Source organism: Chanodichthys erythropterus, chromosome 19 (genome assembly GCF_024489055.1).
Source record: "Chanodichthys erythropterus isolate Z2021 chromosome 19, ASM2448905v1, whole genome shotgun sequence".
NCBI lineage: Eukaryota > Metazoa > Chordata > Actinopteri > Cypriniformes > Xenocyprididae > Chanodichthys > Chanodichthys erythropterus.
Genome location: NC_090239.1, coordinates 21653303 through 21674615, shown reverse-complemented (window position 1 = coordinate 21674615; position 21313 = coordinate 21653303). Strand labels below are relative to the sequence as shown.

Genomic DNA, 21313 nt, shown 5'->3' with positions numbered 1-21313 from the left:
CGCGCTGCTGCCGTTATTGCCTGTGCGTCGCCGCTTTGTAACAAAGGATCGGCTCAGATCGGAAAAAAGTGAGACTGACCTGCTGGACTCGGTCAAGAGCAGCTAGAACTTTTGGTGAGACCAATGACCAAGTCCGAGACAAGTCCGAGTGCAAATACCAACGAGTCCGAGACGAGTCAGAGACAACAGTAAAATGTCTCGAGTCCAGACTCGAGTACTACAGCACTATCCCAGATCCAGTTGACTACGGTAAACCTCGGGATAAACAGACTAATAATAATAATAAAGACTAATATTAGCGTAGATGCCCTTCTTATTTTGATGTAACGAGTACATCTGGTGTTATAGGAAGTGTTCCCAGTGTTGTGCCCAATTCTGACCCCCTGCCAAATTATTACCCCCCTAGTATTGGTAGGTGTGGGGAAGGGGTAGGATTAGGGGTGGGGTTAGGATTAGGCAATCAGATAGCAACTTCAACGAGGGAGGTAATAATTTGGCTGGGGATCAGAATTGGGCACAACACCTGTTGTGGCTGACCTAATTTATGCAGCCTAATAATCCTTTAACGGATTTGAAAATATAAATTGATAATGTGTTGTGTATGCCAGGTTAAAGAGATGCGTTTTTAGTCTAGATTTAAACTGACAGAGTGTGTCTGCTTCCTGAACAATGCTCTGTTCCAGAGTTTAGGTGCCAAATAGGAGAAGGATCTACCACCTGCAGTTGATTTTAATATTCTAGGTATTATTAGCTGGCCTGAATTCTGAGATTGCAATAGACGTGAAGGACTACAATGCTTTAAGAGCTCGCTCAGGTACTGGGGAGCTAAACCATTTAGTGCTTTGTAAGTTATTAGCAAGATTTTAAAATCTATACAATGTTTAACAGGAAGCCAATGCAGTGTTGACAGAACTGGGCTAATATGGTCATACTTCCTAGTTATAGTAAGAACTCTAGCTGCTGCATTTTGTACCAGCTGTAGTTTATTTATCAGGCGAGCAGAACAACCACCCAGTAAAGCGTTACAGTAATCTAGCCTTGAGGTCATGAATGTCTGTGATTGTTGATGTTGTATTATCCTAAAACTTCTCTTCATGTGTTTTTTGACCTCCATGAGCTATCGTCTGTGCACCCATCTTATGCACCAAAAGCGTGCTTTCATTTAATTTCAATATGTGAGGATTTTTATGATTATAGGGTGGTTGTGTAGACACTGTTAATTTATGTCCAAACACCTTGTAAAAGTGAATTTTGCATCCGATGTCTCCTTTAAAGGGACTTTGCTAATAACGACTTTTTTCGACAAATTCATCTCTCCCCTGTCATTCTGCTACGCTGTTTACATTGCAGCGCTTCCAGGTTCTTCTGAAAGGGAAGAGGAAATTTTTTTGAAAAAAAGTCATTATTTTTGTTTTGTTTTTGCGCACTAAATGTATTCTTGTTGCTTCATAACATTAAGGTTGAACCCAGAGATGTAAAGTATTTGAGTAAATGTAATTAGTTACTGTACTTAAGAATTTTTTGGCTACTTTGTAGTTGTACTGAGTTTCAAAGATATTAGCAACTTTTACTCTCTACTTGATTTAATTTTTAGACAAATAAATGTACTTTTTACTCTACTACATTTGTGATGAGTAATGCAATTACAAATTACATTTTTCATGGCACCTAACTTTTTCTGCTGCATTTTTTTTCTGATATAAAGAAGCGATATCGCCGTCTAAGGGCATTGAAGGTAGCTACTATATCTTGTGCGCTTTGCCTTTACTCACCCAAACTTGTCAACAAGGCTACTTTACGTGAATGTGAGTGCATTAGCAGGTAGTTGCTGAAAGCAGTTGTTTAATTTTTAAGATGAGGAAATAACTGCAGTTGGTGATGAGGCTCAAACCAGCACGTACAGTAGACTTTGACTATTTAATTTTACTTAACATTGTTTTATTTATCCGCTATATTGACAAGACCTTTTTGAAGGATATTGGTTTACTTATGACCTTTTTGTGCACTTGAGCTTAACTGAGACTTGAGAGTTTGTAGACGTTTAAAAGGTTGTGTCGACCTTGATTTATTGAAATACTGAAGTGTTCAGTTTTATTTTGATTTTAGAAAATAAACTTGATTTCTCATTGTAATAAGATCAAGTTCATGGGGAAGGAAGAGGACAGGGTCGGCTTTGACTGCTGACTAAGCTTTTATTTCATTAAGAAAAATGAACAAACAAAAGTCTGTGCAACGCACAACAAAACAATCCACATCCACAGACGGGCTTCAGTATCGATCTCCCGATCTGTTCCAGCGTTCTCAGTCAGCAGTCCCTCTCTCTTTCACACACTCCTGCTTCTCCTGGCGTTTTATCCTGTCTCCACGCCAATTACTGGAATGAGAAACAGGTGTTCGTGATTTGCATTTAACCCACTCACTCACCACGCATCTCCTGACACTCTCTCCCGTTGCACACTCCGCTGAACCACGCCCCCCTCGCCACACTCATCTTACAAATCATTTGTTTCTTATTTTCACCGGCATGTTTCTCAGGTGTTGAGGACTAGTGCATCTCTGGACCTACATTCTGTACGAGTAAAATACTTAAGTGCTGTTAAAATCAGATACTTTTAAGACTTTTACTCGTTATATTGGAATTGGTTACTTGTAACATGTAATGGAGTCATTTTCGATGTAAGGTATCTGTACTTTTACTCAAGCATGATTTTCAGGTACTCTTTACACCTCTGGTTGAACGCCTGTAGTCATGTTTACTATTTTAACTGTTTTTACTACTTTTCTGGACTTTGAATGTGGTCATTTTATTGCTTTCAATGGAGGATAGATCAACCTCTCGAATTTCATTAAAATATCTTAATTAGTGTTCCGACGATGAGCAAAGGTCTAACGGGTGTGGAATGACATGAGTGTGAGTAATTAATGACAGAATTTTCATTTTTGGGTGAACTAACCCTTTAAGTTCTTCTCTGTTCTCTAGTCAGTTGTCTGTTCTCTTTGACACATATGCTAAGTTTGGTTACATTTAATAATAATATAATAATAATAATAATAATAATAATAATAATTTGTTACATTTATATAGCGCTTTTCTGGGTACTTAAAGCACTTTACATATGGAAGGGGGAATCTCCTCAACCACCACCAATGTGCATCATCCACCTGGATGATGTGACGGCAGCCATATTGCACCAGAATGCCCACCACAGGAGACAGAGTGATGAAGCCAATCAGTATATATGGGGATGATTAGGAGACCATGATGGACAGAGGCCAATGGGCAAATTTGGCCAGGATGTTGGGGTTACACCCCTACTCTTTTCGAAGTACATCCTGGGATTTTTAACAACCACAGAGAATCAGGAACTCAGTTTAACGACTCAGGATTTGTTTTCTGTTAATAAAGCCTGTTAATCGGACTCTCCTTCATCGTGTTCCGGTATAAACGACTCTATGCCAAAGCAAGGCATTACTCAGACCTTAATATGTGGCATTGTTAGGAGATGATCAAAGATATTTGCTTTAAATTTGACTGGTTATAATGTTTTGGCTCAGTGTATGTGATTAAAAAATGTTTTACCATCCTCAGGCTTTAACCCCAGATGGGACTGCACCTTTAAGTTCCAGCTTCATGTGCCAGAGCTGGTATTAGTACGTTTTATGGTCGAGGACCATGACTACGCCACCAGAAATGATTTTCTGGGCCAGTTTACACTTCCTTTCACAAGCATGCGGACAGGTATGACTTTTATTGATTCTTTACTGAACACAAACTACTCTGTTTTGACTGCACACACTCATTCTGGAACATCTGTACTGCAGGTTACAGACATGTGCATCTGCTGAAAGGAGACGGCTCTTACATGTCTCCATCCAGTCTCTTCATCCATGTTAAAATCACACCTGGCTACAGCAGCCCTACCAGACAAGCGGGCACACATAGTACCTGAGAATAAAGTGTGCAGTTAAAGCTTCTGAAGTCCCCTTATCTGGGAATTTCCAGTTTGTTTACACCAGATTTGTGATCCAAAATTGCCACCACTGTGTGAGAGTTATATGTTATTAAAAAATGATATAGAAGCAATTTCACACTGTAAAAAAATGAGTATATTTGTCTTGTTTACCAGTAAAAATAACTTTTTTATTTACAGAGAAACAAAATAGGGGAAAAAAAGATACTTTTCTATTTTAAATTTGATTGAGCCGGGGGGTAAAAAACTTTTTAACAGGATGAAAGAAGTCCAAATTTGTTTAAATATCAGATTTTTTCATTTAGTACTTACTTTCGGAAGCAAAAGAGATTTTCACATTTCCTGGAAGACAAATTAAGTACAATTTACCTTGATATTCAAATTCAAAAAGTTTTCACCCCCCGGCTCTTAATGCATTGTGTTTCCTTCTGGAGCATCAGTGAATGTTTGAACCTTTTTTAATAGTTGTGTTTGAATCCCTAAATTCTCCTCAGTGTGAAAAGACGGATCTCAAAATTATACAGTCACTGCTGGAAAGGGTTCAAATATGCAAAGATGCTGGAAAACCAAAGAATTTTTGGGACATGGAGGATTTTCCTGAAGAACAGAGCTCAATTTAAATGCTCAAAACAAACAAGAGACTCATGAACAACCATCACAAAAAAAAAAAAAAAAAAAAAAAATGCATGACCGGCCATTAACCACATTTTCTACTGATTGAGAGAGGAAATACTGCAGTAGATTGACTAGAATGCCCTGTTTTACTGTCATGATGAGTGAATATTGTAGAAAAATTCCACACTAGAGTTAATACAGGTTTACAAAGCCCCACAAAATGATGCTGTGGGGAGACAACAACCAATAAAACACAGACCTGCAACACACTCATTACAGACACATGAATATTAAAATATGACCATGGAGATAAGAAAAAAAAAAAAGTTGTTGAGGGCACCTTAAGCAAAAATCTAACCCTACATAACTACAAACTGCCAGAATGAGGGAGAAATGCGGAAAAACATTTAAACTAAGGATATTTTCAATACATTTAAGAGCACTACAGTCTCTGAACAAATGACACACATAAGTTAAACACAGAAAGAATAAGGCAGTTAAATTTTTGCCCAGTCTATTTATTAACTTACATCGTCTTCTGTGTAGCAGAATAACCCATCGCGTCATCGCGGTACAGTTCAGTGTCCTTTGCATAACGTTACATTTCATTTGAAGAAGACGTGATGAAATATGTGCACATACACACAGCTGGTTCATGTTTAGAGCACTAGAGTATATGAAATAGGTCCATAAAAAACGTGCTCGCTCCGGTCTATATCTGATGATCCATGTGGAGAACGTTGTTAATCTCATCACGGCGTTCCACTCAAAAACCACTCTATATTGCGCCGCGTGTAGTTTGAATTCTCCGCTGTAATCAAGGGCTGAATCCAAAATTGCCCCTATAACTGCAAATAGGGAATTATTTGAGGTGACAGCCATTTGTAGTGGTGTCCGAAACCATAGTGGACGTTATTGAGTGCACTCATTCATTCCCACATTGCACTGCAATAACCAGGGCTGGGGAGTAACGAAATACATGTAACCACGTTACGTATTTAAAATACAAAATTTGAGTAACTGTATTTCGTTACAGTTACATTTTAAATAGATGGTAATCAAATTACAGTTACATTCAAAAAGTATTTTAGATTACCAAAGTGATTACTTTGAATTTTAATGTCATTTATTTCATTTAATTGGCTATTAACGTAAGCTGTTTGATGATTTGTAACCAACGAGCCAATTGTTGATTCTGCGGCTCTGTTTAAAAAACACCCGCGTGCAGCCTGTTCAGATATTAGCAACCTGCAGAGTCATAAGACACGCAAAAAATGGACGGGAAAACAGGGCATAACGCTAATTTCTCTAGTGGAAATTCAAAGACAGTTTTACTTATAAACATGAAAAAGGACGTACAGTAACATCATAGTGCAATGCAAGCTATGTCTGCAACAAAACTTCTATCGGCTTCAAAGGATTCAACATCTAATCTGAAAAAGCACCTTGAGGTAGGCCTAAGCTCTTCTTTGCTGGTCTTTGAAAATATTATTTTCCTTATTTACTCCTTATTTTCCTATTTACTCGTACGTTGAGCTTTACATGGTTATCATTATGCCTACGGTTAATATTTATAAGAATTTATTAGGTTTATTAGGCAAAATCCTCATAGAATTAACATCCACTTAATCATGCGTTAAATAATGTTTTATAAAACCAATTTCTTGGTGTACTTTACAGAGAAACTTAATAATTAATCTTAATAATCTTAATAATTCACTCCAAATGTTTAGGTAACTTAGGCCTTTATGGCGTGTGTGCGAGTTCATGATCAAAAATAGAGATGCAATAGTCCACTGGTCATAAATCCAAAGGTTTTTTAGTTTTATTTTGGTTTATCTTTATTCCGGGCTTGCAAACAAACTGCTCTGTAATAAAATAGGAAATATTTTATTACAGAGCAGGAAATATTTACTAAGTGTGTTAACAGGACGTTAACACAGGCATATACGCTGAATACGGACACAAAGAGAACAGAAGCGCCAGCAGAGTATTTACTGCACAATGCACAAGCTCACTGTTCGTGAAATACAGGAAGAATTACAGCTGCAAGCAGCGATGAAAGGGCCCTCGCACCCGGGCTCACCGCCACCCGTTGGCCTCAGGAAAACAGCGAACAGTGGGCTTCCTGCTGCCAACAGGTGGGGCTATAGCTAACTGAATATTGTCAAATAGATGTCTTTAGGCCAGGACTTTTATCACTCATGTGAAGTTTGGGGCAGATCAGACATAGTATGCCTGAGTTACAACAGCTTCCTCTCTCATGGCGAAACATCAGACTTTGTCAGTCCGCCACGGACACGCCCTTCAACGAAAACTCAAGATCTTTGACATTTATCATCGCTAAGGTCTTAAGATTAGACTGACCAAAAATGACATTGATCTGATTAAATCTCTAGGAGGAGTTAATCACAGTGTAAAACATGTCATTTCCGGTTGCCTACAGGTGGCGCTATGACTGTAACTGAATATTGTTATGAAGATGTCTTCAGACCAGCTCTCTAATAAAACATGTGAAGTTTGGGGCAGATCGGACATTGTTTTTCTGAGTTACAACAACTTCCTTTTTCATGGCGAAACATCAGATTTTGTCATGCCGCCACGGACACGCCCTTCAGTGAAAACTCTAGATCTTCGCAATTTACAACACAAAGGCGTTTAGATTAGACTGACCAAATATGACATTGATCTGATAAAAGCTCTAGGAGGAGTTCGTTAAAGTACAACGTCTGGAAAATGCAAAAAACTGTGAATTAATTCAAAATATCTGACTTCCTGTTCGGTTTCAGATTTCGCTCCAAGAGACTTTTTTTGTAGGTATTGTAGGATTTTTGTAGGTATTTTGTGGGCTTATAAATGTGTGTACCAAATTTCAAAACCCTAGTGAAATGTAGCAAGAGGGGCTGTATGTTAGATGGCGCTATCGAGCCATTTTGCCACGCCCAATTCCGAAACCCATAACAGACGTACATTTTCACCACTTCTGACGCGTGTGCAAAGTTTCATGAGTTTTCGAGCACGTTTAGGCCCTCTAAAATGCGATTCACTTTGGAGAAGAAGAAGAAGAAATATAGCTGCGAGCAGCGATGGCGGGCCCAAGCCCGGTGGCACCGCCACCCCGGTGGCTTTAGGGCAACTATGCACAGCAGGCAATAGGCACTTAAAACGGTTAAACATCAAAGGACTATGTCAAATTCACTCCATATTTACTGCACTACAAGGTGGCACTATAGAGCCCCTCCTCCGTGCCCATTTTCAAAGGACTACATGTGCCATGTTTTAACATTATTCTGATGAAGTTTGAAGCAAATCGGGTAAAAATAAGAGGGTGATCTCAAAGCATGCTGAAATTGACACACTTTCTACTGCCAGTTGGTGGCGCTATAACTTTGAATCACAATAGTCACATCCATGTGATCAGCCTTGTACAATGAACACAGAGCCGAAGAGTCATCAAAATCAATTAATGTATGCAGAAGTTATAACACTTTGTTTCTCTTTTCGTGCCATAAATTCGTTGCCTCGCCACGGCCAAACCGTTTGAGATATTCAAAATCCGTTTGCAATTAATAGTAAAAAATAGTAGTATAAAATTCATAGCCTGTTTTTAAAAAAAAAATTACATTCAAACCAAAATAGCTGACTTCCTGTTGGTCGGAGCTAATGAATGTAAATTAGAAAATTGTCCGGCTTGATGAAAACAATATGTGTACTGAATTTGGTGACTGTAGGAAAAACTAACCCCCCCACTTTTGTCAAAGGGTGGCGCTACTGAGCCCCTCCACTACGCCCATTCTATGGCTTTGTCCATGTCTACTGGTTGACAATACTGATGTGTGTGTCGAGTTTCATGCAATTTGAAGCATGTTAAAAGCCTCAAAAACACTCAAGAATATTATTAAAGTTTGACGTGTTGCCATGGCAACAATATTTCAAATATCAAAAATCCTATCAGAAGTCTACATCTGCTGTATATTAACATTACACTGATGAAGTTTGAAGCAAATCAGGTAAAAATAACAGAGTGAACTCAAATAATTTTGAAAGTGACACACTTCCTGCTGCCAGTTGGTGGCGCTATAACTTTGACTCACAATAGTCACATACATGTGATCAGACTCCTATAATGAACACACCGCTGAAGTTTCATAAACATCAATCAATGTATGCAGACATTATAACACATTTCCTGTTTCCCTTTTCTCGCCATTAATTCGTTGCCTCACCACGGCCAAACCGTTTGAGATATCAAAAATCCGCTGCCAATTTTTCATCATCAATGTCTTGACTTCATGCTGACCGAGTTTGGTGGTGATTGGAAAAATCGCCTAGGAGGAGTATATCAAATTCCAGAGCATGCGTTTTTCAAACAACCCTTTTCTTTTTCTTGTTTTCGCTGCAAATCAGCGCACAGGCAATTCGTATTGCAAGCTTCTTGCGGGCTACCATTTTTAATAATAAACCCAGTCTCACGTGAGAACTCTTGCACGCATGATATCACGTTGTTTCCTTGTCACATCTCCCGTGTGTTTGGTTGTGAAACATAGTTTGCGTGCCAGACAGAGTCTGCAATTCTTCCTATTGTAAAGTCATGCAGTGTGAAACCTTCTGTCTCTGATCCATCGTGCAGTTTGAACACAGCAGCGACTGAATGCTGGCCAAGATAGTCATGCAGTGTGAAAACAACAATGTCCCGACTACTTTGAAAAGCATGCAGTCTGAAAAAAATAATCCAGCCTTAATGTGAATGCCTGTGGTTGCTGATGCTGTATAATCCTCACTCTTCTCTTCATGTGTTTTTTGACCTCCCTAGCTGTTGTTTGTGCACCAATCTTATGCACCAAACGCATGCTTTAATTTAATTTTAATATGTGGTATAAGATAAAAAAAATAAATAAATAAAAAATAATAAATAGAGCCAAATCTCAGAACCTGCCAAGACCTGCCTTATTACCTGTAATAATAAGGTACATGTCTTGATTTTTCTGCTCACTTATGCAAGTTTTATTTTAAACAGAAACTTTTATAATCATGTGAAATTTTACTGAAACAGGGGTTTTTAATACATTTAAATCATGTCAATAAATAATGAATTAAAAAATTTGCACACTGTGAAGCATTAGTTAAGTATTAGTAAATAGTCAGTTTTAGGGCTGCACGATATATCGCATGAGATTGGCACGCGCATTTCGTCAGTAAAGCCAGTTCCCTGATTACCGCTAAATCGCCATCACCTGCTTTCAAATGGAGCTGCATTTAATAGACAAAGCTGTAGTTCACTGAAAAGCCACGCAATATCGCGTTCATTATCGAAGGCGATTCATCTGCGATATGAACGCGATATTGCGCGGCTTTTCAGTGATCTACGGCTCTGTCCATTAAATGCCGCTCCATTTGAAAGCAGGTGATGGTGATTTAGCGGTAATCAGGGAACCGGCTTTACTGACGAAATGCGCGTGACAATCTCATGCGATATATCGTGCAGCCCTAGTCAAATTATCATATATAAAGCATTAAAAGACATTAGTAAGCAGTTCATAAATACAGCTATAAAGGCTTTGTTCTTGATTTATAAGCATATCTTTAATGTGTTTAATAATTGTATTTTCATACTTTATTAATGATCAATTTATCATTTCTAAAATTAAGTATTACATTATTTACAAACCAGTTGTATAATCCTCACACTTCTCTTCATGTGTTTTTTGACCTCCCTGAGCTGTTATTTGTGCACCAATCTTATGCACCAAAAGCATGTTTCATTTAATTTCAATATATGTGGTATACAATGAAAAAAAATAAATAAATAAAAATAAATGGAACCAAATCACAGAACCTGCAAAGACAATTTTAATGTCAGTCTCAGGAAATAGTAAGCTACATGTCTAGATTTTCCTGCTCACTTATGCAAGTTTATTTTAAACAGCCACTTTTATAATCATGTGAAATTTTATTTTAATAAATTTGAATTATATCAATAAATAATTAATTAAAAAATAATTTTAGAAAATTATTTAGAAAGCTATTCCTGTACCAATAGGGATATAGTGTTATAGTACAATTTCAAATGAGTGTGAAGTTATCATTTGCAGTGTGTTCTTATGTTTTAATTAACCTAATTATAAAACTAATAATGTAATACTATGTTGTCAGTGGCCTACAAATGCACTGGCTTGATTAGCTGCTTCAGGTGTGTTTGAGTCTGAGAATTGAAGCATGTTAAGAGCCTCAAAAAATCCCAAGAATATTATGAAAGTTTGACGTGTTGCCATGGCAACAATATTTAAGATATGACAAATGCAGTAACAGGTCTACATCTGCCATGTTTTGACATTGTGATGAAGTTTGAAGCAAATCGGGTAAAAATAAGAGGGTGATTTCAAAGCATTTTGAAAGGGACACACTTCCTGCTGCCAGTTGGTGGCGCTATAACTTTGACTCACAATAGTCACATCCATGTGATCGGCCTCTTACAACGAACACACTGCTGAAGTTTCATAAACTTCAATCAATGTATGTAGACGTTATAACACATTTCGTGTTTCCCTTTTCTCGCCATAAATTCGTTGCTTTGCCACGGCCAAACCGTTCGAGATATCAAAAATCTGCTGGCAATTTTTCATCATCAATGTCTTGACTTCATGCTGACCAAGTTTGGTGGTGATCGGTGATCTCCTAGGAGGAGTATATCAAATTCCAGAGCATGCGTTTTTCACACAACCCGTAATAACTGACTTCCTGTTGAGGTGGCGTTTAACTTAGAGTACGAAAGTTGTTTGGCCCGATGAGGTCTATATGTGTACCGTATGTGCCAGCGTGTTTGATATATAGACCATGTTTTCGGACCCCATTCAAGGGGGCGCTGTCGAGCCCCCCTGCCACGCCCAGGTACCAGCTTCTGCCCGGCCCTGATGGCCGCAGATTCCAATGTGTGTGCAAATTTTCAAGAGTTTTCGAGCATGGTAAGGGCCCCAAAAATGCCAGAATAGTCAGAAAAAAACAATATATATATAGCTGCGAGAAGCGATGACGGGCCAAAGCCCGGTGGCACCACCACCCCGGTGGCTTCAGGTCAACTGTGCACAGCGGGCAATGGGCATTCAAAAAGGTTAAACATAAAAGTACTATGTCAATATCACACCACATTTACTGCAGCAGCTTTTACTTAAAACTTCAGCCATGTTTTTAGTGTTTTTGGTCCAAACAGCATATTATTAACTTTTAACCATTTCAACTACCAGAAGACTGCTATTACACTACAATTGTCCACTATAGATCAAGTTTTAGAATAACAAATATTTTTGTACATATATTTCCCTGTCAGCTTGCCTCCTTTAAGATGACAAATACATGATTTTTTTTTTTTTTTTACTCCTACTGCTACTACCTTATTAACCCCAAAACTGGCAACATATCCTGTGGGATACAAACATTTGAGAGGCTGTGGAGCAAGTCAGGGAAAGTTTAGGTCTCATTTCTTGGTTTCATGTTGAAAGGGTGTTTGTTGTGAATATTTAGATATATTGACTTTGTTCATAATTTTTTTGTTTACTTTACAGGCAGCATTTAAAAACAGCATGACCCCCTGTTGTGGGAAATCTACTAACCTTGCCATAAAAGTTTATATATTTCACATATTTACAATATTTGGATGGGACTTACATGTTTAAAAAGTTGTTGTTGAGTGTTAGCTTATTACGTTTATGTTGAAATTTTATGAATTTAATTTATAATTTATAATTTTCATAATCTGCCTGTAAATGTTTGTATCCCACAGGATACGTTGCCAGTTTAGGGGTATAAATCAGCTGAAAACAGAATGCTTGTTTGGCAATGCCTTTTACAACATTATAGCCAGATTTTTAAAACTTTTATTCTATCATAACTTAAAGCAAACATTCTTTGTAAAACTCTGTTGAACAATAAGAATAAGGCCTATTTATGAATACATATTAGCGTACTTTATCATAATTCATATGCAAATTTCTATGGTCTATAATTTATCAGTATCGCCAAAACTTTGCTGAAAAACATTTTATGTACTTTGTCATACACAATCTACTTCATGCCTTCTGTCCTCTGATTGGTAGTTCATAATTTTTTATCAAGTAATTGATTTGCATATATCTATCTATCCCAGTGTGAGAGGATAGAATATACAGTTGTACAGCATAAATATCATTATGTCTACACCTATGGAGAGTCCCCACAAAGATAGCGATCCAGGTGTGTGTGTGTGTGTGTGTGTGTGTGTGTGTGTGTGTGTGTGTGTGTGTGTGTGTGTGTGTGTGTGTGTGTGTGTGTGTGAAAAAAATACAAACTTGTGTATAAATATATGTGCATGTTTTTTTGTTGTGTTGTTGTTGTTGAGCACCATATTTATACATCATGCTTTTATAGCTCATAGGCCTATATGCATTTTTTTTGCAAATCAATGATAAATGGGAGATGGACAAATACATGTTACCTAAAAGCCTGTTGTGTTATATTTGGCATTTACATTAACATGTAACAATGTAAAATGTAGTTTATTAGTACTGTAAATAGTAATTTTTAAAATTAAAAAATGGTGTATGAATATGAATAATCAAATTGCTTCAGTACAGTAAATTTTTGTCTTACATTTACTTTATATGAACTATCAATCAGAGTACAGAAGGCATGAAGGAGATTGTATACAACAGGGTTTTCAGCAAAGTTTTGTTCATATTGAGAATTTATTTGCCCTAGAATTTTGCGTATTAAATATGATATAAATATATTAATAAATATGCATTATACTTATTGTTCAACAGAATTTTACGAAGAATGTTTGCTTTAAGTTATTCGAAAATAAATGTTTTAAAATTTGCATTGCCAAATAAGCATTATTTTTTCAATTAATGTATACTGCCAAAGGGGTGACGTATCCTGGAGATACAAATATTAAAATAAACAAATAAAGGTCTTTTTTTTTTTTTTTTTTTTTTTTTTTTAGAAATCATGAAAATGTATTATTTGTCCTAATTAGATGGAAAATAGCAACACATTAATTTTTCTGATTTTTCTTTGGCCTTGTTAGGGCTAGTATGAAATTTATCTTTGTTGCATTAACTTAAATGAGTTTTTCGAAATAAATGTATTCGGAAATATTGTTTATAACTTATTCATATATACTGTTTATCACTTATTGTTCATCAGAATATGTTACAAAGAATGTTTATCATAAGTTATTAGAGAATAAAATGTTTTGAAATTGTTTAAAATGTTGTAAAAGGCATTGCCATACAAGAATTCTGTTTTCAGTCAATTTATACCCCTAAACTGGCAACGTATCCTGTGGGATACAAACATTAAAATAAAAATTAAAAATCATATTTTATTTTGAAAAAAATGATCAAGTTGTATTATTTGTGTCCAAATAAGATGGAAAATAGCAATAAATTAATTTTCGAATGTCTCTTTATGGTCTTGCCATTTTTAGGGTTAAATTTATACACATATTTCTTTCAAACCATATTAAGGCTGTCTACTATAAGTAAATGTTGTGTTATACCAAACTATTATTTTAACATTGATTATATCATAATATTTACAAATAAATAACTACACACAAAATATTGCATTGTACCCTAAACAATGCAGTTTTATTTTCCAAGTTTTAAAGTTCATTAAAACTCATACAATGAAAACATAGAATCAATCCACTTTAATCAGTGCCTAACACAGCTATTTTGTCATTCGAACTTAAAAAAAACAAAACAAAAACGAACAGTTTTCTTATCTTTTTACTGATCTGAAGTATAGTACCTTCATTTTAAATTCATCCAGGTTCAATTACTAAACATACAATCGTAATTTAATTTAAATCAAACAATGAGTGCAAAATATTACCCTAATCTGCCATGTCTGTGTTTTTTCTCAGACAAACCCTAAAAAAATTCTAGAGCAAATTACATGCTGTTATTTGTGCAAACTCCACCGTGCTCTGAGAAATCTAATTTAGCCTTAATGTGATTGTCTGTGATTGCTGATGTATCCACCTTATTCCAACGCCCCACGACGCTTTGCACGAAATAATTTCCGTTAAACTGTAAACAGTCAGTGATAGACACTATGATCTTTTTAAACTGGGTAAAATAAGATTACATTATTCTACTCACCCTTCAACCAATGAACAATAAATGGACATTTAAAAGTGTGAAAGCATCAACAACGTAATTTCAACAAGCCATGTAAAGGTGTGATTTTTTCCACAGCAATAACGGATGGGTTGAACATATGCTATAGTGATATATATATATATATATATATATATATATATATATATATATATATATATATATATATATATATATATATATATGCATTATGTAATACATTGCCTTAATAAAAAAGGTCATGAACTTCAGCATTGTGTGATACTAATTCAAAGTGATTTCCGTTTTAATAAATTGTATTTACCTGTGAAACAAACCTGGAAAGAGACGTGAGGCTTTGAGGAGATTCTTTGTGCATTCCAGTGAATTATTAATGGGATGTATTGTAAATTATATAGAGAGAACAGACCACAAATGTACAGTATATGCTGTCCTTTTTCATACTATTACAGCAGTATGCAAAGAGACAAAATAAAATATTCTGGAGGATAGAAAGCAGCTGCTGAAAAGAGCTCTTGCCATAGATATTTTTGTTATAACATATTACAATACCAAGCGTTATGTCATTCTCATGATGTCTGAAAATAAAGAATGAAATAAATTGACAGCTGATTCAGTCAAGCTGACAGATGAGCTTTAATTTTAGGGCAACCATATGATTTGAAACGATAAGTTTCCGTTTTTTTGAATGGAAGTTCACCAAATCGGAAGTGGAACCCGTAATTTGAAACGCAGTAGACTAGTCAGGAATAAGGCTAGTCAATAATCCTTACACTTCATGTTTTTGACCTCCCTGAGCTGTTGTTTGTGCCCCAATCTTATGCACCAACAGCTTTTGCAGTGTGTTTTTATATTTGAATTAACCCTAATTATCAAACTAATAATGTAATAATATGTTGTCAGTGGCCTACAAATGAACTGGCCTGATTAGCTGCTTCAGATGTGTTTGAGTAAGGGTTGGAAATAAACTCTAAAGCACAGTGAGTCTGCAATAAAAGGGTTAAATAACTGATCAAGGCTGTAAAACTCTCTCTGTCTCTCACTTTCACTCACACACACACACACACACACACAGAGGGAGGGGGTAGGGGGACTGAGACCCTACATCTAAGAGAGCTTAAGTATGTGCGTAAGAATGTTTGAAAAATCCACATTTAAACCAAAATATCTGACTTCCTGTTGGTCAGAGCTAATGACTGTAAATGAGAAAGTTGTCCAGTTTAATGAGAACAATAAGTGTACCGAGTTTGGTGACTGTAGGTTAAACTAAACCCCCCACTTTTGTCAAAAGGTGGCGCTGCAGAGCCCCTGCTCCCCACCCGTTTCTAATGCTTTGTCCATATCTACTGTATGACAATAATGATATGTGTGTCAAGTTTCATCCAATTTGAAGCATGTTAACGGCTTCAAAAACGCCCAAGAATATTATAAAAGTTTGACGTGTTGCCAAGGCAACTATGTTTGAGATATCACAATTCTTTTCAAAGATCTACATCTGCCATGTTTTGACATTATTGTGGTGATGTTTGAAGTAAATCGGATAAAAATAAAATGGTGATCTCAAAGCATTTTGAAAGTGACACGCTTCCTGCTGCCAGTTGGTGGCAGTATAACTTTGACTCACAATAGTCAAATCCATGTGATCTGACTATTACAACCAACACACTTAAGTTTCATAAAGATCAATCAATGTATGCAGAAGTTATAACACATTTCCTGTTTCCCTTTTCTCGCCATAAATTCGTTGCCTCGCCACAGCCAAACCGTACGAGATATAAAAAATCTGCTGGCAATTTTTCATCATCAATGTCTTGACTTCATGCTGACCGAGTTTCGTGGTGATCGGATTAATCGTCTAGGAGGAGTATATCAAATTCCAGAGCATACGTTTTGTCATACACAACCCATAATAGCTGACTCACACCATCGGTGCTCGGGCCCTAATAATCAAAATGGGGTTGAATCAAGGCACCTGCAAACAATTTTAAGGAATAAACATCCAATAAATCAGCTTGCCTCACTAAAAACCAATACCACATATTTTTGTAAATCCCTTTCTAGCCATAAAAATCACCTGTTAATTTATTATCTATTAAATAATAATAAGAAATATAGCTGCAAGCAGCAATTCGGGGCCAAGCCCCAGAAGTGGCAGTAGCGCAATACGGAGCAGGAAGAGCAAAAACAGCAGAAATTGTACGTACATGCAAAACAGCTGGTTCAGAAGGACAGGTGGAAATGAAATGAAAATCAATAGAAGTTCAGATGAGAATGAACACAGAATGAACTAAAAACACTTGTATCTAATTCAAGAGGAATAAAGATTAGTACAATGCTTATTTGGATAAAAAAGTAATCAAAATGACTCATTACACACAATTGCATAATGACCACCCAACACAGGATTTGAACCCACAACCTCCAGTTCCAGTGTCCATTGCACATCTCATTGCACCACTGTGCAGGTGATTGTTGGCACAACTGCCGAAGTTCATTAGTTCATGTGAAAATGAACTCAAAATGAAGAATTTTAATAAAACTGCACTGAATGTTATATTTAATAACTTTACTTTAGATCATTCTGCAGCTCATCATGCTGTAGCGCAATACAGAGCAGGAAGAGGAAAAACAGCAGAAAATGAACAAACATGAAACAGCTGGTTCAGAATTAAGGGCGAGAATGAACTCAGAATGTACAGAAGCTTAGATGAAAATGAAAACAGCATGAAACAAAAAGCATTTATTTCTAATCTAAGAGGCAATAAAGGAATCAAAACACACAATTTCATAAAACTGCTTCTCCTGGGATTCAAACCCACTATCTTGGGGTACACAGCTCTTCAGGTAACTGGCTTTACACATTGAGCTACTTGAGGATGCACATTCAACAGACTGTGGAAGAGAACTTTTAGTGTAAGAAAGAATTTACAAAAAAGCATTACTTAGCATGCTAACCATATTAGCATGCTAAGCTAACTTAATGCTAATGAAGCTCATGGTTAACTTGATAACTGAAGAGCCACATTAAAGAGAATGACAACTGGTTAGCATGCTAAGCAATTAGCATGCTAAGCTAATTAGCATAAGACAACAAACACAAGCAAGGTCACATTCAGAGACGAATATCTCGGGAATGGTAGCGTATATCACAAATCCGTTCAGTCATTTCTGTGCGGCTCGGTCCAAAGATCATCTGAGCTGATTTTGGACAAAATTGACCAAAATTTGTGGGAGGAGTAGCGAAAAAACTGTTTCTGATTTACTTCAATATGGCAGACAGGTACATTTAAGGAAAATGACAAATCACACATTGTCGGAATCGGCATAAGCCAGGGAATAAAATGACATAAAGCAGACAAATTTTGGATAATGTTTTCAAAAGTTATAAGCAATTTTGCAAAAATCATTATATCTGTGGAATACTAGGTGGCGCTGTGCTGAAAATTTTCATGTACCTTCAGGACTCTCTGATGGTCATATATACCAATTTTTGTGATGATATGTCAAATTGTTTAAAAGTTATTGCAATTTATGACAAAATTCAAAATGGCGGACACGTGGTTCATCCGATGTTGACAAATTCGATATCCTCGGATTCGGCATGGCACAGGGAATCCATAGACACCATCTTGATTTTCTAACAAAGTGTTCAAAAGTTATTGGCCAAAATAGCCATCTTTCAGATCTCATGACCTGTAGGTGGTGCTGTTCCCAAATTTGGCATGGAACCTCAGCTCATGGTCTTGATCAAGTGTACCAATTTTTGTTTCGATTGCTCAAAGTTTGGCCGAGATACAGCCTCTATAGCAATTTTGGGTCAACCTAGTTAACTTCGTGACATCATAACTTTTGAACAAAGATGAATAAAAAAAATCTGTTCAGTCATTTCTGTGTGGCTCCGACCAAAGATCATCTGATCAAAGATTGGACAAAATTGGACAAATTTTGAACGAGGAGTAGCGAAAAAACGGAATACTGTACTTTTCAAAATGGCTGCTACTGTGATGGGCGGAGTCTTAATGTAAGAAGTTGAATAGCATCAGCATGAAGAGTCAAATCAGATGTACTAAATTGTATTTTTCTAGAGCAAATGGATCAAAGGTTATAATCTTTAGAATGTTGAAATTTTGAACTGGTGGTGGCGCTATAGAGTTGGTCCTAGAGACTCCAAAATTGGTCAGATTTCTAGACATGACCATCTCTACAAGTATGCCAAATTTCATCATTTTATCATGTTCCGTTGATAGGGCTGCCATAGACTCCCATTCGGAAGAATAATAATAAAAGGGAAAACGTACAATTACAATAGGGGCTACAGCCCCCTAATAATAAGAATAATTTATTGCATTTTTGACTATTGCCATATCATTAATCTTAATCAAAAAAGTATCATCCTTATTTAATTTCATTCTAGATGCAAAGAGAATGGCCTCAGTTTTATCTGCATGTAGGGAAAGTATTTTATCTGAAATTCTCTTGTAGCTGCAAAATCATTGTTTCCTTTAGGACCCCCTTATCCTGATGAAACACTAAAATTTCTGCATCATGAGCATAAAGAACATGCTGCTTTAAAGTCATATATATATATATATATATATATATATATATATATATATATATATATATATATATATATATATAAGGGACCTAAAATACTCCCTTGAGTTACTCCACAATTAATAGTTAAAGAACTAGACAATATACCCTTAATGTCAACCCTCTGGCTTCTGTCATCAAGATAGGACTGAACCTTTCTCATGAAACCCAACTGCTGTCACAGTTCCCTTCCATGTTTGGACTTCATCTCCCATCATCCACCTTGTCTCAATGTGCACCCTGTCACCTGATTTCAATCACGCACACCTGCATTTGATCAGCACTCGTCACCAGCAGTATAAAGGACTCTCACTCAGTCATACTCATTGGCTGTGTCCAAAAACTGGAAAATGCTGCCTTCTGAGGACACATTTCAAGGTAGTAAGGCATCAAGGCACGTCTGAATCCAATGTTAGCTTCACTTCCTGTCTCATGAGATACCTTCCTCAGATCAATTTTTGAAGCATAGATGTATCCTTAGCTGCCTTTGATATCCCACAATCCTGTGTTTTCCATTCTGTGACAGTTGAGCTAGAAAAATAAAGATGGCATCAGAAAATTGCATTTGCTGCTCAGTTTGTGTAGTTTTGACCAACATATTTCAATTTTGATATAATTTCTACCGAGAAATTACTACTGTAATACTTAAATATTTTTTTAGTTCTCACCAAAGCTTGCGCTATATTGCTGTAGATCATTAAACTGTTACGCTGCCTCAGAAGTCTGTCCGAAATCAATTTCGTGAGGTACCTTCATGCACAAACGCTGCCGTACAAGTCATTCTCTTATAAGACAGCGAGGCAGCAAGACAGCTACCTAGGTTTTCGGACACAGCCATTGTCTGGTCTTGTTAATGGCTTCCCATTGACATGTTAGCATCTTACCTGTATGCTCTTCTCAAGGACCTTGTTGGGAAACCTTCCTGTTACTCTGTTTGTCTCCAGTCTTCTATGTGAATACCTTGTTGGATGTGCGTGAAGTCCCTCAGCTTTAAGTTGTGCTGGAATCTTACCTCCAGTTGCCATTCCTCCATCTGCAACAACTAAGGACAGTATTATCATTCCATTTATCTCTATTCAACTGAAGGCATTCCATCTACTCACCTGTTTAAGTGTTTTATCGGGATGTGAAAACTGTAACGTCTGGATGGATCCGTTCAGAGTCAATAAACTTTGGAGTTTTCAGAACGCTTTTAACCTGATGAACTTTGTTTGTAAATCACTAAATCGGCTCCAGCTGACTGTGACTTTTGGCAGGTTTGTGGACCTGTGAGGGTAAACAGAAAACTCCAACTTCTAACTTTGGAGACTTCAAAAGGAGCACCCCCCCAGAGACTGACCAGATCACATTCCAACACACACCACACACACACAGACACATACAGAAACACACAAACATACATTTTTGACTGTATATGTAAAATACAACTATGCCAAAATATATCCATCATGTATTTCGAGTGTATGCATGTTTCCTAGTGTTTAAATGAGTGTATTTGTGGTAGTGTGCATTTTAATTATGGAATTTTGTCTGTAAACCATAACTTCTTTTATATGCCTTTCTGATCTGTCGAGTTTGATCTCTCCGTAAAGCTCCGGACTCGAGCTATTCACTGAGGTACGTCACATAGCTGACAAATGCATTTTTCTCTGTGTTTAATGATATTGTGAAGAAAGTACTCCATCTTGAAATCCGATCTGATAGTCATTAAGTATGCAAATTCAGCTAGGAGACCAAACAAAGGAACTTTGCCCGCCAAATAGTGCTGCGCATCTATTGGCTGCTACAATTCAGGAGGTGTGTTAGCTTGGGTTTCCATAAAAACAACAACACACACCATCTCCTTTGTCTCCCGATTGTCTGTCGACTGCCCTGAACTGCCTCAGGCCACAGCACTGCCATCACATGCTCTCCTTCTGGGACGACCATCTCCTTGGACTCTCTCTCTCTCTTCTTTCTCCTCTGGCATCTTACGCGTCAGTTAAACCTCGT

General features: G+C 36.8%; 1 protein-coding gene across 1 annotated transcript in view; it reads left to right on the top strand.

Annotated features, from left to right (window-relative positions):
• plcd3b (phospholipase C, delta 3b) overlaps positions 1-4197 on the top strand; it is a 118914-nt gene extending 114717 nt beyond the window's left edge. The window contains exons 14-15 of the mRNA XM_067369479.1: positions 3590-3739; positions 3823-4197. Of these exons, the coding sequence (XP_067225580.1) occupies positions 3590-3739; positions 3823-3950 (278 nt within the window). The 3' untranslated portion in view covers positions 3951-4197. The remainder of the gene's footprint in view (positions 1-3589; positions 3740-3822) is intronic.
• Positions 4198-21313: the final 17116 nt, after the last annotated feature.